The sequence below is a fragment of the Cebus imitator genome, unplaced genomic scaffold, assembly GCF_001604975.1.
Source record: "Cebus imitator isolate Cc_AM_T3 unplaced genomic scaffold, Cebus_imitator-1.0 Scaffold102, whole genome shotgun sequence".
NCBI classification, from domain to species: domain Eukaryota; kingdom Metazoa; phylum Chordata; class Mammalia; order Primates; family Cebidae; genus Cebus; species Cebus imitator.
The window spans coordinates 163,315-188,511 of NW_016107417.1; the positions used below are offsets into that span (position 1 = coordinate 163,315).

Consider the following 25,197-nt stretch of genomic DNA (forward strand, 5'->3'; position numbering starts at 1 on the left):
TCACCATGTTGACCAGGATGGTCTCGATCTCTTGACCTCGTGATCCACCCGCCTCGGCCTCCCAAAGTGCTGGGATTACAGGCTTGAGCCACCGCGCCCGGCCTAATCCTCGATTCTTAAAGTATGGTCCCACCAAGGACTCCCAGCATCAACATAAGCTAGGGTTAGTCAGAAACACCCACTCTCAGGTTTCACCCTGACCTGTGGAAACCCCTGGTGATGAATACAGGCACACATTCAGATTATTCTGTATCTCTTCTTCTATCACTACCTTGTCAATGATGGGGAAGAAGCATCAACATTTTCAAATACGTTTTCCCCCTTGGAGAGGAAGGCAAAAAATGAAACAAACTCAATTATTCTAAGTCAGTACAAAAACATGTCCCCTATTTTCTAAGTTCACTCTACCTAAATCCTTGCCAATTTTTACACTTTGGGGACTTAGTCAAAACACAGAGGTCTTTGGATGTAATTAAAGCACCAACTTTTGCTCATCATAAACTCCAAACATAAAAACATAGGGAGTATATGAATCTGCTGTGTACATATTTGGGTATGATGGAGCCAAAAGATTAAAGCACTTCAAATATCTTAGAGAGAATTAAATGTTACAGAAGTGATAGGAGCCTGGGGCTGGACACAGCTTATCCAAAAGAAGTGAGCAAGTCCTCAGGCGTACAGCCAACAGGACGGGTAAGTGTTCAGTGTATAAATGAATGTATCCTTGCTGTAAACAAAAAAATAAGAACACGTCAAGCCAACAGGACAGGTAAGTGTTCACTGTATATAAATGAATGTATCCTTGCTGTAAACAAAAAAATAACAGGTCAGGTTAACAATGTACTAACTTCAGCATGTGGCGCTGAACTGGACTGACTCCACTTCTATGAATATACCTGAAATGATTTCCAGAGGCAGCCAGGCTATCCTCAACTAAGTCAAGGCAGTGTGATCTTATCTATTTGGGAAAGGGAGCAGGAAATCAGCAAGCTACCACTTAACTACAAATTCCAGTGACAAATGTGTTAAGAAGGCAAGTGTTACTACCACATTTCAAGCATGGGCACTCTTTTTCTATGTCACTTTTGAAAGGGCAAGGCCCCCTCTATTTACCAAGTCATATTCATAATAATATTTACAATTGCATTATTTTTCCTGAAACATGGTACCCAACCCACTCAGATAATAGCTTGAAAACATTCTGGACAGGTAAACGAACAGCCTGGAGGATACAGTTAAAATCTCCTTAGTGCCTAGACCTACTATATAAGCATATCAAACAATGGGAATAGCTGTAGCCCTCACAATACTATAAGGCAAAACTCCCTATTAGAAGGACTAAATGGAAGTTGTATTTGAGAAAGGGCTTGGGAACAAATAATTGAAGAAGTCTTGAGATCCACTTGAAAGTCTCAGTAGACAGCAAAATTATGGAGTGGGGCTAGCTCTAGAGGGGATATAGGCAATATTAAAGGGCTCTATAAATCTAACCACTTTTGCTACATGAGCCAGCTTATTTTGTTTGACTTTAGATTACGTAGTCCAAGCATGACGGCAGAAAAGTACAGCAAGCAAAGAAGAACTGAGACACAATTTAAGTGACAGATGGAGCCCAAAATAATTTTTTCCAACAGTCTACCAGGGGCTGAATGTTTTATTTTTTGCTGCATGGCCACCTCCATATATGTAGTAACATTGACACACAATCACATAGCAGATCTGCTGACAGCATAATAAAGCAAGTGAGCATTATCTGAATTGTAATGAAGTCCTTCTTTACTATAGAACTGCTCACAAAAGAAATATGCTTGAGTTACCGAAGATAAAAAAGACTGTTTAAAAGTCTGATAACAAGTTTAATTGGACATTTTTGACTTCTACCTTTTAAGCCAATTGAACGATAATTTTAAAAGAAATTTCCCAAACAAAATCAGAATATTCCTAAATACTCCTTTATAATTAAGAAACAAGACAATAATCCCCTTAAGAGAGAATATACTGCCTACAAAGGAATCAACATGGGAGCCTCTCAAATTAAGTGGTTTGATTTAACCATATGGGAGAGGACAATTGCATTCTACAAAAAATCCCCGATTATCTGGAACCCTCAAGTTAAATGATATTCCGGGTATCTATCTACAATGGGTAAAATATTAAAAATGACTTAACCCTTCCTTGATGACCCATGGCTGTCAATACTAATGTCATTTTCTCTGCTGGGCTGTAATAGACAGAGACACCAGGGCTATTAAGCCTTAGGTGTATTTTAATTAAATGGCCCCACATAGTCCCCTTTTAACAGTTATCTCAACTTCATAACTCTTCCAACTCTTAATATTTCCTAATTTTATCATTATAGCCAGCTTAAAAAGCATGATTCGGTCAGGGGTCTGGAAAAGGATGACCATGTTTTTAGGCAATCGACAAAGTAGGAAGCACAGCAGTGACAGAAGGACCAAGTGGCTGCTCTCGAGGTGGCTTTCAGAGCCTCTTCCCTCTTGTTTCAGACTGCCAGATCACTGAATTGCTAACAGTCAAGGTGTTACTACATATTAGGAATTTAAGACTGCCACTGCTAAATCTGAAAGATAGAATTAAATGCCAGACACAAACACTTCAATGTTGAGTCACGTGCTGCTTCTAAGCCAAGGCCACTCCTCAACTAACCGCTGGCGTGTGCTTATAAAAGGAAATGCTTCCCCCATCTTTAAAAACAGGAACAAAGCAATACTTACCTTCAAACTTAATGCGTTAAAAATAAAAAAACAAAAAATACATTCCAAAGTCCAATATAATTTTTAAAAAAATTATCAATGCCATTATTCCCTGGCTAAAAGTACCAATTCTGGTAAAAAAAAAATTTTAAAGCTGGGCTTTCAAAGTCATCCACAAAATTTTCCCCCATTGGGAATGATCTAAAACAAGGGTATACTCAACTCAATAATATTAGAAAAGTATCCAAATGAATCCTTCGGTTTGCTAAGCACCCAGGGTTATTTGTGGCATGTGGCCACAAACCCAGCAGAATGAAAGGAAGTGAGAGGCTGTTCTGCTGAGGTGCTTAGGCAACAGGGCATGGAGGGAAATGGGCACTAAGGAGGGTGTGAAGCAGAAATCAGTGGCTTTTCAATACATTTCTGTCATCCCAGGCAGGTAATTAGGAGTGGGCTAGACAAATGGACAAGAATATTGTGAATGCTGACCTCTCTTCCTGGTAAAGAGGTAAGAACTCATCCTTCGCTCACAGTTACCGAGGCAAATGGAATATCTTTTACATCTTTCTGAATAAATGGGCAAAGGCTAAGAGTACTGAAAAAATAAAAATGTAACCTTGTAAAACCTACTAGATCTACCGTGTTCCTCTTGTTAGTTTCTCCTAAGGAGCTTGTGCAGAACGTCTCCCATCGTTCCCTGACTTCGTCGGGAAGATCTTCAGAGTGAGAAAAGCAAAAAAGCATTATCACCACAATGACCTCCACAGAGACAAATAAAGTAAACAGGTAATATAAAAGTGGGCCTACTCACCTGGTTCATCAATGGTGAGCAGGCCCTATCAGCTGAGAAACTGGGTGACAGCCAGCCCAGTGCTCTTAGAGAAATGGAATTATTAAACCTTGGATAGCCCAAATCCCGCGGACTTACAGGAACCAGAATCCCCTGCCCAATGGTATAGGCTTGATTAGGCCAAGAGCCCTAAGGTAGCTCTGTGAACTTAACAAGTTTCTAAAAGTGTTCTGGCAGAAGCTTAACCTGGAAAGTGTGTTTCCAACGAGCTTTTCTGAGAACGGTGGTAGGTGTTTAAGAAGGTGTCAGGGATCGGGGGCGGGAGGGAATCTTTCCATGGTCAAGTTAAGTTTAGAAAATGCTAGAAATGACAGCTCCTGCACACTTTCTTGAAATGCTCTTATTGTTACCAGCCAATGAATGTTCCACAGAACCTAGTATGGCTTCTCAAATTGCTCCGAGATCATGTTTCCTAAATATTTGTGTCGTGGGCCAACACGGATACATGTATAATAGTGAAATTCTACCTTCTAGAGAAATGTTAAAGAAAAGGATAAACAACTGCTTTTCTGAGAAAAATGAAACCATGATGTAATTCCGGAGGCCTTACTGAAGTTGTCATCTGGTAATTCTGATTTAAAACCACCATGCATGTGCACACACTCATGCAAGTGTACACAAGTACCACCTGGCAAACAGCTTCCATAAAGGAAAGACTGATCTAAAAACTTAATCATATCACATGGCCATTTCTTCTTAGGACATAAACTGTATGGTGAAATGGCTCGAAGAGGAGGCTTATACCTCTTACACCTCTCTAAAGTAGCAAAATTATCAGTGGGCACACACCACTTTTTCCATCCCTGGGTGACAAATGTACTTTTAGTGCACACTCAACAGGGAATAAATAGCCTCTTAAACAAACAAATATTCTTAATAGAAAAATGGAAGATCCACTGGGAAATGATTTTAACTCAGAATGAATTATCTACCATGGATGTTAAAAAATTGTTCACGTTCAGAACAGGTCTCAGGACTAGTAATCCTGTTGGTACAAAAACCCAGAGCACACAGAGCTCCTCAGATGCTCTCATTTTGGAATTGGATTCATGCCTGGGGCCAGTTTAGAAAGCATCCATACAGTTTCTTCCAAATAAGCTTGGGCTGATTAAACTGAAATGCTTGTACAGAAAGAGTCTTTAGAAGCTAATACCCCTCATTTTAGTGATAGTGATATCAAAGAAATGCTGATAAAATGCCCTAATATTCCAGTTAAAGGAGGTTAATTCATAGGCTATATAGAGGCCTTCAGAAAACAAAAGGCAAAAATCATAGCTGAAGTGGCTCAACTGCTAGCATATGAGTACTTTACACTCACAGTACTCAAAAGAATGATTCACTGAACAATGCTCTTTAAGCATGACAATAGGTGACTCCTGTACACTGAATCCAGCCAGGCCTGCCAATGCTAACTGAATGGTAACTGTACGCACAGCAACACAGCACAAAAACGACACTGTTCAAACACATTCTCAAGAACCTCATTCAAATAGATAATTTGTCAAATATAAAGAAGTTCCACAAATTGCTATTAAAAATGCTACCTGTATTTCTACTTGACCCCTAAATCCTTTCTGCAACCCAACACAAATGTAATTACAATTTCACAAATAACTTACCTTTGATAAGTTGCTGCACTAATGCACTGTTGGGGCCCTTATCAGTGCTGTGCACAATACAATTAGCTATTCTCGTTAGGTGTCCCATGTAACCATGCCGTCTTCCTCCCTCAGCCCTGGTAGGAGGTAAAGGACAAGTACTCAGATTCCCGATAGGATGAAGTGATGAAATACTCGCTCTAAGTACCACGGACTTTTAAGCAATCATTTTAAATACCGAGGGCACTGAAGATGACGACAATAGACAGAAAAGAAAAAGGAAGGAATGGAAGGTGCCAGAATGTGGCATGGTCGTGAAGGGATCTGAAATTGTCAAAGATTATATGGCAGCCTCAGTCAACAAGCCACAGTTTATTCAAATATCAAAAATAATCACTGTCAATAACATTATTTTTAAAATATCAAATAAACATTCACTGATGCCTAACATTACTATGACTTTCTATCTTTTTTTATGAAACGTCTTCAAATCTTAATCAGATTACAATGAGCTGAGGTGAGAATTCTGCTGGTTCATTTTCTTAAAAGATAAAAAAAAATTTATTACATCAATGAACAGAAATAGTTATCTACCTATGACATTTCTCAAGTTCAGATATTGGCTGATTTGAGGACTTGGCCAAGATAGGAGACAGTCAACTGGTACCTGACCATACACTATTTTGAACAAATGCAAATAAACTTAGTCCTTGTCCTTTTCTCATTTACGGTCTCATCTTCCCAACCACGATCTGTCTTTACATTTAAACAAATTCAAATCAGGCCGGGCACAGTAGCTCACACCTGTAATCTCAGCACTCTGGGAGGCCAAGGTGGGTGGATCGCTTGAGGCCAGGACTTTGAGAACATCTTGGGCAACACTGCAAAAACCCAACTCTACTAAAAATATAAAACTTAGCCAGGTGTGGTGGTGTATACCTGAAATCCCAGCTACTCAGGAGGCTGAGGCAGGAGAATTGCTTGTACCCAGGAGGCAGAGGTTGCAATAAGCCAAGATTGTGCTACTGTGCTCCAGCCTGGGTGACAAAGCAAGACTCCATCTCCCCCCGCCCCCCCCCAAAAAAAAAAATAAATAAATTATATATATATATATATATATATATATATATATATATGTGTAAAATCTGCAATCGAAAATCTTTCGTTTCATAGGGCTTAAAGTCTTGGCACTTTGTAAATAGGCAGCGATTATTATTCATATCAGTCTGATTTTGCTGCCTGTTTACAAAGTGCCAAGACTTTAAGCCCTATAAAACGAAAGACTTTTGATTGTAGATAGCAGGGAACAAACACTGCAGAGATTTTTGCTTAGCGAATAGTCCTTCAGAAGACATATTAAAAATATTTTAAAAAAATAAAAAGAAAAAACCATCCTATCCTGAAGGGTTGCTTAGAAAATAAAGTGTCTGCCAGAGAATCTTAAAGGGCCTGGGGTGCCTAAGGGTAAGAAAGTACAGGGCTGATTATTTATTTATTCATTTATTTATTTAGAGACCAAGGTTTTGCTTGTCAGCCAGGCTGGAATGCAGTAGTGCAATCACAGCTCATTGCAGCCTCAAACTTCTGGGCTCAAGAAATCCTTTCACTGCAGCCTCTTGAGCAGATGGGACTATAGGCAAGTACCACCAGGCCTGGCTAATTTTTTGTAGCGCCAAAATCTCCCTATGTTGTCTAGACTGGTCTTGAACTCCTGACCTCAACCAATCCTCCCATCTCAGCCTCCCAAAGCAGTGGGATTACAGGTATGTACCACCATGCCTGGCCAGGGCTGATCTTCCCTGAGCTGCTCAGTTTCTTTAAGTTCTTCAGTAAGATCCAGAGCTCCAAGTGTTACCTAGAGGCAACTTCTTAGTGACTCTCCTGCACTCCCTCAAGTACGCAAGTGAAAAAAAACAAAGGCCCACCTCCAAGGTGGCCCACGGCTTCAAATGTGCTTCAGGCTGGTGTCCAAGGAAACAAGGAAAATTCTTTCAGAGTCCCTCCAGATGGAGGGAATGGTATTCACCAGGCCTCCAGAGAACAAGGCTCACACAGAGAGCAGGCACAAAGAATATCTCAGCCCTGGTCAGACGAGGAGCCGGCAAGAAAGCTGGAGGTTGGGTAGGGCACACAGAAGCTAAGATGAGGCCAGACATACAACCAGAGATGTCAACTGGGCCACAAACAGCACCTCCAAAAAGCTCCACTTAGAAGAATGTATCTGAGGTCTACCGATACTGGCCCTTTGCCACAAACAAAATGCTGATTTCCCACACAAAGACAAATCAAAATCCCAGCAGTGCTTATTAAGCAATTAAAAAAAAAATCAAACCTCACAAAGTAAGGCTGACACCCAAGAGTCATTTAGCGTTCCTGGAGTCACAGAGACATGTAACAAGAATGCTGGGAAATCACTGACTACAAAGGACCATGAGAGAAATTCTGCGGTTGACAGAAATGTCTTCACTGTAGTGGTGGTGGTGGTGACTTCAGGCATCAGTCAGTATTCCTAGGACTGTATACCTAAAATGAGCTTTACCACATGAGAATTAAATCTCAATAAACCTGTCTTAAAAACAAACACAGAAGCATGCCTTGAGAGTGTTTTCCAAACACACCCTTAGGCCACAGTGCTTCAGAATCTACAGGTTGACAAAAAGGCTCCCAGAGCACTAGGTGCTGTTACTCTAAGGAGTTTTGTGTAACAAAGCTACTAATACTTCACATCACCTTGCCAATCAGCTAACAAACATTTTCTAAAAAGAAAATACTGATCAATTTTTTCCCTCTAGGTCCATGCACAAAGTGACTTCTCTACAATGATATCTTCTGTTCTGGGTATAAGGTCGCCAGGACAAATATACTAAGTTAAATCATTAAGGACTTAACTTGACCTTTGTGACTCTTAGAACAACAGCCATTCAAAAAGGACCAGGAAGTAAGTTTCAAAGGCAGCACAGAGGTGGGGAACCTTCCAAACTCATTGGTTTCACCCCAAAAACAAGAGGACCTAACAAGAAATTATTAATATTATAAAAATAACTGTTACAATGAAATAATCTCAGGAAAAGTTTAAATTGTAAAATGGCCAGCATTATGTAATTATTTCCATTTTTTTCTGACTAGGGCAAGGAGGTATTATTTTCTTCATGTTACCAATCAAACTAAATTCCTTTCAAAAAACAATTTACTTACTGTTTCTTCTCATTCATTTCCCAGGCTTCAAGTATTCGTTCTATTAATTGACATTTTTGGAAAAGCTGAATAAAAAAGAATTATTCCAGTTAACACTTCAAAGCACCAAAACTTCAAAGTGAAATAGGATTCTAGGTTAAAGAGAACAGTAGTATGCATAATCTAGAAAGCTCAATATTGCTAACCCAAATGCAATATGATAATAAATTTACTGCAGACCCTCAGAACACTACAGGGATTCAAATCAGGATCCACACCCTCCACGGATCATCTACTGGTTAACTCAGTGTTATAGGTAGTGCAGTTAACCTAAAGCAAAGCTTGGTTTTATTAGCTGTGAAAACTCAGACCAGAAATATAAAACCTGATTTAAAGTAAAATGGAATAAAGAAAATTATGCCTTGGCAAAAATTTAACTTAGAATCCAAAGTAATACTTATACTTTAAAAATGTGAGCAAGACTTAATTCCAGATGATTCAACTCCATTAATATTTAAAAAACAGGTGTGTTTTGTCAACATTCTGCAAGTCAGTGACAACTGCTGAGAGCTGTAATACTGGAATGTGCAATGCCAGTTTTACCCAGGTGTCATTTGTCTTTCCTGTCGACTTAGCTATTCCAAGCCACCCTTTTCTACATTTTAGGTTTGAGAGTAAACCAAGTGTGAGCTAGAAATTTTCAAAGTATCACAGAACTACCAAGAAGAAATCTGAAGACTGACTTAGTAAAATTATCTCATATTTGACAGAAGAGAAAAAGAGACCCCAAGAAGAGACTCTCAACATTAGAGAGAACTCAATTCTCCTGCCTTTCAGTCATATATTTGGCAAAGAAATTACACTCCAGTCTGCCAAATAATAGTGCAAATGTTTTCTAGAGTATTTAACTTCCTATGATTCTTCAAATTGTCAAAATATGTATATACCTTCAAACCTATTAATGTTAACACATGAGGAGGCCACTTAGTTTTTTCCTTACAAGACAGTTCATTTGATCATTATTTTTCAAGTACTTGATTTCTATAATCGTTTGTTAAAAGTGAAACGAATACATGATAGTTAAATATTTAGACTCTGAAAGCTAATCTCAAGCCCTTAAACCTCAATTCATGTTACAGTCAAGTGGAAAACTGCTATAACCAGGAGAGAGTGGGAGAAAAACGAGACCAAATAAGCTTACATGTTTCAATAACAAATTATCACCAGTGGGGTCTTGATCAGTAATTGTGGCATTTTCTGTGTTTTCAAAAGGACTTGCAAGAATCAGTGCAATACAAATTTCCACTTGTGTATGCAAAAAGTTATTCCATGTATATTTGAAGAACATGTTCTACAAAAAAGAAAAACCATGTTTTATTCAGTTACCTCAATGTTTAAGCTAATACATTAACACATTTACAGAAAAGTGATTTAATAAAGTGAAAATGATGTGCTCTCAGTCCAAAAGGACCAATTAAAAGGAGTTCATATTAGTACTTGCATAACCACAGTTTCATTTTCTGGGGTTTTGGTTACCTATAGTCAACCATGATTTGAAAACAGGTGAGTACAACACAGTAAGACATGCTAAGAAAAAGATGACATTCACATAACATTCATTGTAGTATAGTATTATAATTGTTCTACTTTATTATTAGTTATTAATCTCTTCCTGTGCTTAATTTATAAATTAAACTTTGTCACAGGTATGTACAGGAAAAACATATAGTGTACGTATGTATGTATGTGTGTGTGTGTGTGTGTGTGTATGTATGTGTATATATATATATGGGGTTCAATATTTGTGGTTTCAGGCATCCAAAGGGGGTCTTGGAAGGTATTCCTCATGAATAATGGAGACTACACAGAAATTCGAAATACCGCTTTGGAGCCTAAATGGCATGCTATCTGCTTATCTGGCATGCCAGAATTGGCATGGAATCCAGTTTAAAAAAAAAAAAAAAAAGCAATAAACATACAAAGATAAAAGCATGTTTCTCAAGGAGAAAAGGATTATCATTTTTGCTTTCAAAGCAAGTAACACAAATACTAAGTGTGGTAAATTTTCTATAATTTTCAAAAAAGTTTTTAAGAATTTCACGTTGACACCAGGCACAGTGGCTCATGCCTGTAATCCCAGCACTTTGGGAGGACAAGGCAGGTGGATCAAGAGATCGAGACCATCCTGGCCAACATGGTGAAACTCCATCTCTACTTTAAAAAAAAAAAAAAAAAATTTCACATTGATACAACAAATATTTACTGATGGCTTTTGTACAGGGTATTGTACTAGATGCAATATGGCAGAGAGAGGTACACAAAAATATGGTCCACAGTGTTGAGGTGCTCACGACTCAACTCCAGCATACAGAAAGTAGAACTATCAGTAAAAACAAATGGTACGAGAGGCAGTAACATGAATCTCCTGGAAGTACAAGGGTTTTCAAATTACTTGAAAAGGCAAGAATGTCTAAAAGCACAAAATGCATCCAGTATGTATTTGGGATATGATTGGGTCTGGTTATTCAATCTCAGAATGAAAAAGTAAAGAATGACTCCTCCAGTAGTCTCATCAAATTTATGACCCCTCAAAAGGAGTCCTAAAGATTAACAGAATAAATTAACAATAACTGTATACTTTTATTCATAACATGAGGGACCAGTGAATAATGACTTCAGAAAGTTATATTCCTGGAGTTTTATTTATACACTAGATGGTAGGACAAAAACGTCCCCAGAGGGCAATGACCATACTAGTTATCAAAGAAACTGTAATTCTTTAAATCTTCATCTCTTTTTCCAAATAGCTCCTGTTTTCTATGCTCTATACTGATTTAACCCAAAGCTGAAACCTAACAAAAATATCTTGGTGACCCTAGGAAGCACAATGATGTGGCTGATAAAGCACCTATTGGTTTGAAATTGGGTGAATTCAAAGCTTCACCACTCACTAGTCATGGAATGCATCCTCTCTCTGGGCCTGATCTGAAAATCACATCCTCTCTATCATTGTAATGTTCACCTGGGTGTCCTGGGGATCACCCAGGATCACCTGAAGAGTGTATATAAGGTGAACATTACAATGCTTGTCACACAGTGAACAAATACTTCCTCTGAAACACCCCTAAATCTCCCCCAAACATATGATGTGACCAGATGTCTTGTGAAACCTGCTGAAGTGTTAACCCTTGTGCTTTCTGTGCTGTGGGTGGCCGCAAAGACAGAAGCAGCATGGGATCCAGAGCTGGGCCTGTGGATTCTAAGCACAAACTCTGAAACTGGGGAATTCAGGGGTCAGGGAAACCTCAATCATCCTGGGCTTTTCGTTCTCCTTCCATCGACAAGCAGACTATTAACTGTCTCAAGGAAGAGTCAATCCAGACCATATGGCATCAGGTACATTATATAGGTATTTCCCAGTGGCAAGAAGACAAAGGTTTGTCCCCTCGATAAATATGAACAGAAAACAATGCTGTACCCAGCAGTGATTGTCCATATGAGGCGGAGTACGAGGGAAAGGCCAAAGTCTCTTAATCATCTTCAAAATCCTACGTTACAATTCTTTATACAAAGCAACAGTAGATGCCTAGTGAACAATTATAAGCATCCGAAATTTATGACAAACTCAAGGCAAAAACTATATAAAACACCATTTATGCTCAGACCAAGAAAAGTCACTGACATACTGCAAATTTGTGCAATTGTAACTTGGTTAAATATCTATGAAATATCAATGGCAAATCAAAATGTCTGTGAGCAGGGAAAATCTCACCAATATGACTCCAATGCTATTCAGCTCCATAAGGTCCCCATTTATACTGCTGGTATTGGTTTGAAGCAGGCTGGATATCAACCTAATCACATTCAACCGGGTATTCCCCACAGGAGGATCCAGAACACCCCATGTGGTCTTCATCACACTTTTCTGAAGAAGAAAAAGCTTTCCAATTAAATTCGGTAAAATAAACAAGCAAATGGTGTACTCGCTAAGACATGACACTAGTTTAACCCTGTTAACAACATGGCCTGAATTCTACACCCGAAACAAAATCTAGAGCTCCTCTTGATAGCTTTAAGATATAGTGAAATAACCAAGCAGGAAGAAGAAAAAAAAAATCAAGTTATTTCCCCAGACCATAAATGTTATAAGAAATCAAGTGTCCCCCTGCCTGAACATTCCAAGCTGTCATGAGAAGAACGTAGAAGGCTACAGAATACCCCAGGAAACTAAAAGAAGGTATGGATGACCACAGTAGCTCATGCCTATAATCCCAGCACTTCAGGGAAGTTGAGGCAGGTGGATCACCTGAACTCAGGAGTTTGAGACCAGCCTGGGCAACATGGTGAGACCCTGTCTCTACAAAAAATACAAAAATTAGGCAGGTGTGGTGGTGCACAACTGTAGTACTAGTTGCTCAGGAAGCTGAGGTGGGAGCAACACATGGGCCCAGGAAGTTGAGGCTGCAGCGAGCTGTGACTGTGCCACCGGACTCCAGCCTAAGCAACAGAGAGAGACATTGTCTTGGGGAAAAAAAAAGGAAGGAGGAGGAGGAAGAAGAAGGAGGAACGAGGAAGATGAAGAAAGAATAAAGAAAGAAAGAAGAAGAAAAGTAGCAGTAGTAGTATTAGTAGTAGTAGTAGTAAAATTAGTAGTTCCAAGTGGTTTTGGAATACAATCCTCAGTCTTTGCCAAATCTGTGATAAAAATGCAAATTCAGACATTGCCTCTGAATCACAAACCTGAAATGTGATCAATCTAAACCTGCTCTACACAGGAGTTTCTATAGTCTGAAATCACAAAAGACAGAAGCAGAACATTTCCTAACTTCAGAAGTCTGGGAGGCCAGGGGGACACATCACAACCTAGATCAGGATGCCCTTTCTGCCCTTCCCCATCTACATCAGCGCCCTCGCTCCTTCTGGCTCCCACCCTCCCGAGGACTGACAGAACTGTAAGGCCCACAGTTTTACTCTCTATGGAAAACAGCTTTAGTTGGCAGGTTTTGTAAAAAACTTCATGAATCTACTTACAGACCACATCATATAGCAAAACCAGGTATGAACAGAACTCATTCAGTCCTAGGAGTAACAGAGAAGTCCAAACAAGACACTGCTTTTACTTTTGAATCAGGGCCAAGAACCAGATGCCACCTGTCTGTCCACCCAGAAAGAAGATGGGTAGGCCACCTAAGACACAGGTCAGGCCCTTCCTCACACACCTTCTTCCCTCTCGGATCCTTCTTCCACCTCTGTCTTCCACTTGTGATGTTCTCGCCGCTTCTAAATCTTTTCTTTCCTTACTCTGTTTTTCTTCCCAGGACTGGCATGAAGGATGCCATTGACCATCACCATCAAACACCAACAGAGGCACTTTCCCTAAGGGCAAGCACCAAGACTATGGTCCACAGCCTACACAGGCCAAACACAGATAAAGATGATGTGGCTGGAATGGAACCAGCAGAATAATGCAAACTCTGAGTGCAGTGGTGGAACCACGACCTGCTTACCCAGTGGCATCAGGGATCTGAAAAGATGATCTGGATATGAACCAGACTCCCTGGGTTACATAAGTTATCCTGTGCTTCTCAAACTCCAAACAGTTAAATTAACAGAAAACATCTAATTTAGAAGTGAGAAACTAGTATTCTAAATTCCCAGTAACTCGCACAGTAGATAACCACAGAGATACACACTATGTGGGACACTAGATTCAACGACATAGGGCAGGAAAAAAAGGAAAGCTAAGAACTGTTGCTGGGAACAGAACTAACACGGAACTGAATCTTCCACCCTAGACTCCAAAAGCAAGCGTTTCTTACCCTAATCTAAATTTGTACCAATCCAAGAGGCGAAAGAACATTTGCAGACTGCTGACAAAACTCTTGTGGGTCTCCACTAAGGAAACAGTCATTTTAAAATTAGCACACGCAATGCTCTCTACTGAAAAACTAACCCCCAAGTCATATTCTCTCCAAATTGTATACTAAAACTTCAACCTACTCTTTCTTAGATAATGTCGTCTCTCCATCAAACATATACTGCTCCAACTGAGTAAGAAAACACAATTTCAAAGATAAGTTTCTGAAAGATCAGCTTTTTCTCAAACATGCAAAAATAATAAGCTATAAGAAGAAAATTTTTTTCTTTATTAGCATGTAAGTACCCAAGAATTTACAGAAGAATGAAAAGGTAAACTTCTGAAGCAGACAAATATTTTGTTTAATTCTCTATTCTCCACTCAAAAGCAGTAAAAGTAACTGGCAGTGTACCTTGTAACATGGTTTGCACATGTGGACCACAGCCAGTTCTGTCACTCCCAAGGTCCATATATAATCAAATGGCTGTTTAAAGCAAATTACTGGCTGGCCAGCCATGCGGAAGATAGCTCCCCTACCTTGGGTGGCTCCAGCAGGAGTTCATGAAAAGATCCAAGTCTTCCTCTGATGGCTTCTAGAACACTCTTGTTTACTGAACAAGCTGAATGGCTCATGCCTGGTGGGCAGATCTCTATATGGCCTTCAAATCTTGAAACAAAGCAAGGTAATTTTAGTTATTATAATTTCAGAACAAATCATTCAAGGTATTAACCATGTATGTCTTTACTTAGTGATTATATAATAATGATTATATCAACATTTCTGGCTACAGGAAGAAAGGCTAGGAAGAAAGCATAATGAAGCTGACGAGGGTTAATAAAATCTCCATGAGGCTCAGCCTCTATAACGTGCAACTCAAACAGCTACAATACCAGGTAAAAAATTACATGTGGTTTCTTCCTATTCTAAACATCCTAAGTCCTCGTAACCATTATGCAATAACAAGTCTTGAAGTGAACAGGAAATCTGGAAAGCAAAAGGGATCCAACCTCTGGATTATAGGACACCCACATTGCCTGCCAGTTTGGGATGTTACTAATGAACAGCCCTGTATGTGCTTCATACAATTTTTCCTAGATAATCAACATTATTTGCTATTTAAAAGGTTTAAATTATTCTACATAAAGCTCAATCTATACTCATTATAACCTACTTCTTACAGGAAAACAATTACAGGTGGAATGATCCGAATTGGGTAAATACTCAGAGTAAGAATCCTGGGTGACATTATAAATGTTTAACTTTCTAGGAATTGACACACATTTCTACGAAGTGGCTGTATCACGCTGCATTCCCAACAGTAATGTGTACAACTTCCAGCTGCTCTGATACTGCACTGAGCACTGTCTATTCTGTTTGTCTAGTTTAGCTAGGGGGTGGGCTGAATGGTGCTCCCCTACCCAAAACACACATCCACACTCTCATACCCAGAGCCTGCAAACGTCACCTCATTTGGAAAAAGGATCTCTGAAGATAAAATTAATTAAAGACCTTGAGATGAAAGGTTATCCTAGCTTATCCAGGTGGACCTTAAATGCCATCACAAGTACCCTTGGAAGAGAGAAGAGGCAAGACAGATGCACAGAGGGGAAGGCAATGTAAAGAGGATGCAGAGGGTCACGAGTCAAGGAATGCCAAGAACTGCTAGAAGCTGGAAGAGGAATGCCTTACTACCTCTGGATGCAATCCAGCGCCACCAACACCTTGATCTTAGACTTCTAGCACTCAGAACTGTGAGAGGATAAATTACTGTTTTGTCGTTGATGTTTCCTGGGCTCAATGATCCTCCTTCCTCAGCCTCCTAAGTAGCTGGGACTACAGGCACATACCACTATGCCTGGCTTTTTTGGTAGAGATGGGGCCTTCTCAAGTGATCCTCCCACCTCAGCCTCCCAAAGTGCTAAGCATGAGCCACCATATCCAGCCTAAGTATTCTTCATATACTTGGATATAAGTCTTTTCTCACACGTTATCAACATTTTCTGGCAGTCTGTGGTGTGGCTTGTCTTTTAATTTTCTCAACAGAGTCTCAGAGGAGAATTTTAAAATTTTAGTGTAGTCTGAGTTGTCAACTTCTGTTTTACGAAGTGGGTTTTGGTAATGTATCTAAACTATCTCTACCTAATTCTGAGACAAATACTTTTTCCTGTTTCCTTCTAGAACTACTATAGCTTTATCTCTAGTTCTATGATCCATTTTGAGTTAATTTTTGCATCATCTGCAAAATACGTATCAAGGTTCAACTTTTTGCAGAGAACAGCTAACAGTTCAGGACCATTTACTGAAAATGCCATCCTTTCTCTACTGAACTCCCCCCATGCCTCTGTCAAAAACCGCTTGATCATGGGTGTGAGTCTACTTCTGGACTCTGCTCTCTCCCAGTAATCTGTATGTCTATTCTTTCACCACACTGTCCTGATTGCTGTCACTTTGTATTCAGTATCAAAATCAGAGGGTAAGTCCTGTAATTTTGTTTTCTCTTGCAAAATTGTTTTGACTACTATACTTACTTTGATTCTCATGCAAGTTTTAGACTTCACTTGATTTCTAAAAACTCCTGCTTAAATTTTGTTTTGAATTGCACTGAATCTACAGATCCATTTAAGGAGAAGTGACATCTTAATACTCAGTCTTCTAATCCATGAACAGAGTATTTCTCTCCATTTATGTAGATCATCTTTGATTTCATCAATATTCTATAGTTATGGGGCATTAAACGTTGCACACATTTTATTAAGTTTGTATCTCAGTATTTCCTTTATGCTACAGAAAATAATAATTTGAAAAAATTTCAAATTCCAATTATTCATTCCTAGTAATAAGAAATGCAATTAATTGTGTTGACTTCATACTTGCAATTTTGCTAAATGTATTTGTTAGTTCTAGGAGTTTAGGTTTTTTTTTTTCTTTAATGTTCTTGAGGATATTCTACAAAGACAATCCTGACATCTGTGAACAGACGCAGTTTTGCATCGCCCCTTTCTAGCTGAATGTCTTTTCTTTCTTTCCTGTCTCACTATTCTTGCCTGGACCTCCAGCATAGCTTCAATAGGAGTAGTGACGGTAAATATGCTTGTTTTGTTCCCCAGTTTTAAAGGAAATCACTTCAGTCTTTGACTATTAATAACTATGTTAGTTATGGGATTTTTAAAAGAAGACTTGGCCAGGCACTGTGACTGAAGCCAGCAATTCTTAACACTTTAGCAGACCAACATGGGAGATGACAATCGCCTAAGTCCAGGAGTTAGCATGGGCAACATAGTGAGACTCCATTGCTACAAAAAATTTTTAAAAATGTGGTTGGACATAATGGCTTGTGCTTGTAGTCCTAGCTACTTCAGGAGGCTAAAGGAGGGATCACTTAAGCCCAGGAGACCAAGTCAAGAGTAAGCTATGATTGTGCTACTGTACTCCAATCTAAATGGCAGAACTTATCTCAAAAAATAAAATAAATAAAAAGGACTTTATCAGTTTTCAACCAAGTTCCCTTCTATTACTAATTTGCTGAGATTTTTTATCATAAAGGAACTTAACAAAATGATATGTTTTTTTCTTCATTGATCTGATATGATCAGATCTGCTGTCTGCTGATATGAAGGTTTTTGAAGGATGAATGAGCCTTGCATTCCCAAGACAAACCATACTTCGTCATGATATATATTATCTTTACAATATACTGTTAGACTTGATTTGCTCATAGTTTCGTGAAGAATTTTACATTTCAGCTCTTGTAGCATCTTGTTACTTGCAGTCAGCCCTCTGTACCCACAGGTTCTATATCCACTGACTCAACCAACTGTAAATCAAAAGTATTTGGAGAAAGCTGGGCAAGGTAGTTCACCTAGTCCCAATGACTTAGGCTGCGGCGGGAAGATCACTAGAGCCCAGGAGTTCAAGGCCAGCCTGGGCAACATAGTAAGACCGTATCTCTAAAAATACATGTATATATATTTGGGGGAAAAAAACACCAAAAATAAAAAAAAATACAAATTTAAAATAATGAAAGAGCATAACATATACCATTTACATTGTACTAGTTATAAAGTAATCCAGAGATGATTTAAAGTATAAAAGAGGATATGTGTAAGTAATATGCAAATACTACGCCATTTATACGAGACTTGAGCAACCACAGATTTTGGTATGCTTGGGAGTCCTAGAACCAATCCTCAGAAGATACAGAAGAACAACTATAGTTTTCATTCCCATGTTTTTGTGTAGTCTAGTTTCAAAGTGATGCTGGCTTTATAAAATGAGTTGGAAAGAGTTCACTCCTCTAGATTCTAACAGATTTCTTACATCTTTGTAGAATTCACCAATGGAGCCTATCCACACTAGGAGTTCTCTTTGTTGAAGGTTTTACATATAAATTCAATTTCTGCAACTGATATGGGGCTGTTCATGCTACCTATTTCTTCTTAAGTGATCTTTGGCAATTATTTCCTCTAAGAAAGCAGTCCATCACATATAAACTGCTGAGTCTGTTTGATGCATTGTTAAATGCATTCTTCTCTTATTATCCGTCTGAAGTCAACAGGAAACAGTGCTAAAGTCCACAGGATACAGTCATTCCCATTATTTGTAATTTGTCTCTTTTCTACTTTTTTCTTAATCAGGATAGAAGTTTATCGATTTTATTGATCTTTTCAAAGAACCAGCATTCAGTTTCACTGATTTTCTCTATTGTTTTTATCACCTCAATTCCACTGACTTCTGCTCTGAATGTTGTTATTTCTTTCCTTCGGCTTGTCTTGGGTTTAATTTGTCCTGTCTTTACTACTTTTGTAAGGTAGGAGCTTAGATTATTGACACATTCTTTCTTCTTTTCTAATATAACCACTTAATGCTATAAATTTCCTTCTACTGCTTTAACTGTATTCCACAAATTCTAACAAGTCCTATTTCCTTTATCAATTAGTTCAAAATACTTTCTCATTTTCCTTGTCATTTCCTCTGTGACACTTGAATTATTCAGCAGTGTATTAATTTCCAAGTATCTGCGGCTATTTCAGAAATATTTTTCATTGATTTCTAGTTTAAACACAGTACGGTCTAAATACAAATGTTACATGATTTTTATTATTTTAAACCTGTTAAATCTATGATGAGAAACTGGTCTTGTTATCAACAAAACGTCTGTCTCCTCAAAATTCATATGTTGAAATCCTAACTCCCAATATGATGATATTAGGAAATGGGGCCTTTGGGAGGTAATTACGTCATGAGGGTAGAACCCTCGGAAATGCAGTAAGTATCCTTACAAGAAGAAACATAGAGTTTGCTTCCTTTCTCTCTCTGCCACGTGAAGACACATTAAGGTGGTGGCCATCTGAAAACCAGAAGGGAAGCCTTCACCAGACACTGGATCTGCCAGTGCCTTGATCTTGGACTTCTCAGTCTTTAGATCTGTAAGAAATAAACGTTGTTTAAAGCCACCTAGTCTATGGCAATTTTTTATAGCAGCCTGAGCTGGAACACTTGGTAAGTTTCATGTATATCTGAAAAGAATGTACATTCTGCTGCTGCTAGGGGAGTGTTCTATAAGTCTCAATTGGGTCAAGCTAATTGCTAGTGTTAGGTCTTCTGCATCCTTAATGACTGTTTAAATGTTCTGTCGACTTCTATACTTTTAGATATACACAAAAACTGTGAAGACAGTACAGAGTTCCCATATAAGTCACAGTGTCTTTCCCCCATTAACACCTTATGTTAGTATTGTACATGTCACAATTAACAAACCAATACTGATACATAAAACTCACACTTTATGTAGATATCCTTAGTTTTTAAGGTAATGTCTTTTCTCTGTTCCAGATTTCCATCCAGGATACTCATTACATTTAGTTGTCAAGTCTCCTTAGCCTCTTCTTGGTTGTAACAGACTTTGTTTTTACCTACCTTGACAGTTTTGAGTACTGGTTAGGTATTTTGCAGAATGTCCCTTTACTGGAACATTCCAGAGTTTTTCTCACAGGGTTTTTTGAGAGGAAGACTACATGGGTAAAGTGTGATCTTCAATACATTATATCAAGAGTATATACTGTCAACATAACATCACTGGCTGTTCGCTTTTTTCCTAGGACAGGGTTTTACTCTGTCATCCAGGTTGGGGTACAGCGGAGTAATCATAGCTCACTGCAGCTCTGAACTCCTGGCTGAAGCGATCCTCTCACCTCAGTTGCTCAAACTGCTGGGGTTTCAGGCATGAGTCAACGAGCTTGGCTCTGGCAGTTAACTGACTATCTGGCTGAGGTAGCGTTTGTCAGGTTTTTCCACTGTGAAGTTACATTTTTGATTCTCTTTTTCCCATACTGTACTCTTTAGAAGGAAGTATGTGCAGCCTACCACTTAAGGAGTACAGAGTTCTATCTCCTGGAGGATGAAGTACCTATGTAACCTATTTGGAATTCTACATGGGAGATCTGTCTTCTTTTACTCGGTATGTGTGCACCTTATAATTTGGGCTTTAAAGCAAAATGATGATTATTCTAGGTTTGACCACTGGGAACTCTATTTAGTTGGCTCCAATGTCCCAATGACAGATACCATCATTTGGGGGCTTTCAGTTTTTTGTTTGAATTTTGAGGATTTCCTTATTTTCTGCCACTGTTAGTTTTTTCAGACTTATATGCTTCTTTCCCTGGTCACAGGACCGGACAATCCTCTGAGGAGCTCTGGTTCCTTTTACTGGAGAACCATCATAGAAACCAAGATTCTGGGCACTTGCATTTGTTCCTGGAGGCATGTCATTATTTCCAGGATTTCTAGCTCACAAGTAAGTATCTTTTTTTTTTGGGTATGGGTAATTTCTAAAGTCTCCTCAGCTATGTCAACTAAGCCCAAAAGCATTCCTCGTTTCTGCTGTTTTTCACTTCTAGCATTTCCATAGGCTCTTCCATCTCTCTAACATTCTTCATCTATTCATATATCTCCACTTTACCCACAAGTCTTTAACGTAATCAAATTTAAATTATCTGACACTTCCAACATTTTTTAATCTAGTTCTGTTAATTGCTTTTTCCCTTGACAGTTTGTTGGCATTTTTTAAAATTTTGTTTCTTGTAATTTTGGTTGATAGGTGGACATGTTATATAAAACAGCAGAAACTGATATAAATAGCATTTATATAAGAATGAAGATGTCTCTTTTCTAGGTTTTAAGTGTGGGGATTTGAGGCCGGGCATGGTGGCTCATTCCTGTAATCCAAGCACTTTGGAGGCAAAGGCGGATGGATCACCTGAGGTCAGGAGTTCAAGACCAGCCTGACCAACATGGTGAAACCCCGTCTTAAAAATATATATATAATTAAATGTGGGGATCTGAATCAATCTAGTCATCTGCTGAGCTAGCTTTGGGCTTTGTTGTTGCTATAATTTCTCAAGGTGCACTAAGGACTTCAAATCCGTCTCAAGTTACTTGGTGTTTACGGCTAAGGCCAGTTTCCTAGGTGTCTCTCACTGCTCTGCCCATCAGCTGAGGTCCTCTCTTTAAACTTGCTCTGGTGCTAGCCTTTCATCCACAGCAGTGTTGTTACTGGATCACGAAGAGGCCTGGTAGAGAGGGAAAGGATGCGGGAATGCTCTTCTTTGTTCAACCCCAGTCTCACGCAGCCGAGAAGGGCCCCTAGTTGGGGCCTTCTCAGTGATCCTGCTTTTACTCAAGTGGTAGGGGATTCTCTAACAGTCTGGATCCAGAATGTGTTCCCAATTCTACCATGGGATAGAGGATTTTTATTGCTAATGTGTTCTCAGTGGCTTAAGAGTTTACTTCAGTAGGGACAAGAATAGAGAGGAATTCTGGGGGGATAGTGTGTATTCCCCCGATAGGCTGCTCCTCCATTTCCCAGGCCTAAACTACAATGAAATCTTTCTCTGGTCTCTGCCCTGCCATTGATATTTCCTGGCCAGAGGGACTTGCAAGTGTGTGTCTGGGACTGTCGGGCTTTCCTTACTTTTTGACCTTTAAGATGCTTTGGAAGTTACATGACCCACTGTTATTCTACTACATGTATTTTAAATCATACCTGAGCTAAATCTTATTGAGATGAAAATACCATATAAGAGACTGTACCTCAACTGCCCCAGTGTAAGACCTGCAATATGTACTAACTTACCCTCTTCTCCTTATTTCTTGAGTTTTGTTAAAATAATCTGGAACTTCTTCCATTTTTCAATATTTGACTTATTTCAATTATTTATTCTTAGTATTATTAGGAAGTTTAAATGTGAATTGTCACATCCCTACCCATTTCTTGATCCCTACCCATATTTCTTACCAATATATTCCCTTAAGTTCTTTATTCTTATTTTCCTTGTTGCCTTTAATAAAGTCCATCCTCAAGTAACTTTATCTCATCAACAGTACACAGATGAAACACTGAGTCCTTATACGCTAAAAAAATATTTCTTTTGTCCTCACACGTCAACAGAAATGGTTCAGGCTCAGAATCCTGCCCTCTGTTGTTCAGCATTTAGTTAGTTTCATAAAGGAGACAACTGGCAGTCTGACTGGCTTTATAGATAGCCATTTTTTCTTATCCAATACTTCTAAGATTTATTCTTTATCCTCAAAATTCAGAAATCTTATCCGTATAGAGCTAAGATCTTACTCCTATTTTATTTTTTTGAGATGAAGTCTTGCTCTGTTGCCCAGGCTAGAGTGCAGTGGCGCAATCTCGGCTCACTGCAACCTCCCCTTCCTGGGTTCAAGCGATTCTCATGCCTCGGCTTCCCGAGTAGCTGAGATTACAGGCACGTACCACCATGCCCAGCTAATTTTTGTATTTTTAGTAGAGACAGGGTTTCACCATGTTGGCCAGGCTGGTCTCGAACTCCTGACCTTAAGTGATCTGACTGCCTCAGCCTGGCAAAGTGCTGGGATTACAGGCGTGAGCCATGGCGCACAGCCCTGAGTCCTATTTTAAAACTGTAATCTTGCTTGGTATTTGGTAAACCTTTTCTGGTTTTAGGACCAGTTCCTTCCAGTCAGAAATTTCCCTTTATTCTTTCTTGTATTATTGTCCTGTACATTTGCTCTTTAAGTTGTACATTTATGTGCTTTCTCACTGCCATATGCAAACATTTATGCTGTTTTTCCCTCATTTACTTCTCAAGTCATATTAACCCCAGAGCACCACTGAATGTGTTTTTAAACCATTTTTAAGAGATGATGTGACAGTCTTGCAGAATGAATAGCAAGGGAGTACTGTACTCCTGTAGTAGGAAAAGAGTACTGTACCCCTGGAGCAGGAAGAGAATACTGTACCCCTGGAGCAGGAAGAGAGTACTGTTACCGCTGGAGCAGAGTACTGTACTCCGGGAATAGGAAGAGAGTACTGTACCCCTGGAGTAAGAAGAGAGTACTCTACTCCTGGGTTAGGAAGGTACTGCTTACATTATTTAAAATAGGATTTTCCTAGAAAGACACAGGTAGGCAAACAACCCCCAAACTACAACATACTTGAAGCAGTGCCACCACACTGCCCTTCCATTAATATTGACCAAAAGTTAGTTAAAGCAGCAAGAGAGATCAGGACCTGGGGAAGCAGGGGTTGGCTGGTAAGGTTGTCTTCACTATTTTGCTAGAAACCAAAATTATACCGTCTTCAGATGCTCATGCTCTAAGAGCAGGTAGAAAATTACGATATGTAAATTTGCAAGGGAGAAAAGAATAGCATGACACACATTAAATGGCTAGTCCAGGGGTAGAAGGCCACACATGGGAAAACACACTTTCTGATTTTTTTTTTTTTTTTTGGAGATGGTGTCTCACTCTTTTGCCCAAGCTGGAGTGCAGTGGTGTGATCCTGGCTCAGTGCTACCTCCACCTCCTGGGTTCAGGCAATTCTTGTGCCTCAGCCTCCCGACTAGCTGGGACTACAGGCGTGTGTCACCATGCCCAACTAATTTTTTTTTTAATTATTGGTAGAAACGGGGTTTCACCATCTTGGCCAGGCTGATGTCGAAATCCTGACCTCGTGATCCACCCGCCTCGGCCTCCCAAAGTACTGGGATTACAGGCATGAGCCACGGCGCCCAGCCTATTTCTGATTACAAAACATGTAGCAGAAATTTGTCCTTAAGAGCTCAGGCCATCTGCCCATGCATTTTTAAGACAGCCTCATGACCTGCAGTGCCCTCAACTGTGAAACCCAAGAAAATACCACCTAAAGGCCTAAGTATCTGTAGAAAGGAATCACAAGATAGAAAGACTTTCGGAATGACCAGGAGAGCTACCCACTGACCAAGACACCTATTTTCAATTATCAGGAGCAAGAAATAAGCCTCTCTGTTTTTGAGACATTATACATGTTTTTTATTATAGTAGCATTTTCCTTACTACAAAAAAAAAAAAATATGACTAGAGTCTAAATACTGCCCATAAATCATGTCACCAAACCATAGTTTTCAACTGCATCCCTATATGTGGTATTCATAAAAGACTAGGCTATGGTTTATATAGAAGAGTCAGCACTTGAAATTCAAGGGTACACTATTACAGGTTATCCGCCAAGAACTTAATTCTAAATTAAAAAAAAAAAAAAATCTGAAAGCAAAACAATACAGTTCATTTTGTAAGATATAAGAAAAGCTTACGTTGGTCGTCTTGTCTCAAGTAAAGTCAGCAATATCTGGATTGCACTGACTATGGCTGATTCATTTTTCTCCTTGTGGAAAATATTTGATAGAAGCTGCTCTATAATTTCTTGCCTAGGGAAACAAATCAATAATCACTAACTGCATCACTTAACACCAACAACTTCAGAGAAAAACATGATGGCACAAGACAAGCATCACTGAAGAGTTCAATCACACATGGACATATTTGTTTTATTTTTTTCTATATACTTATTAAAGTAGGCAATTGATCCCATTTATAAATTACACACACACACACACACACACACACACACACACACACACACACACACTCTCCTATCTCTTTCCCTCAGCAAAATAACCTGGGCCATGCTGTCTTGCCAAATT

At 39.1% G+C, this 25,197-nt stretch overlaps 1 protein-coding gene across 31 annotated transcripts in view; it reads right to left on the bottom strand.

Annotated features, from left to right (window-relative positions):
* PPP6R3 (protein phosphatase 6 regulatory subunit 3) overlaps positions 1-25,197 on the bottom strand; it is a 149,816-nt gene that overhangs the window by 35,211 nt on the left and 89,408 nt on the right. For all 31 annotated transcript variants that reach the window (XR_005201608.1, XM_017536938.2, XM_017536935.2 and 28 more), the window contains 7 exons: positions 24,808-24,921; positions 14,731-14,860; positions 12,109-12,261; positions 9,538-9,687; positions 8,358-8,422; positions 5,184-5,299; positions 3,345-3,430 (listed from right to left, as the gene is read on the bottom strand). Coding sequence is in view for 30 of the 31 variants with exons in the window: in XM_017536938.2 (XP_017392427.1) it covers positions 3,345-3,430; positions 5,184-5,299; positions 8,358-8,422; positions 9,538-9,687; positions 12,109-12,261; positions 14,731-14,860; positions 24,808-24,921 (814 nt within the window). In the remaining variant the exon portion in view is untranslated. The remainder of the gene's footprint in view (positions 1-3,344; positions 3,431-5,183; positions 5,300-8,357; positions 8,423-9,537; positions 9,688-12,108; positions 12,262-14,730; positions 14,861-24,807; positions 24,922-25,197) is intronic.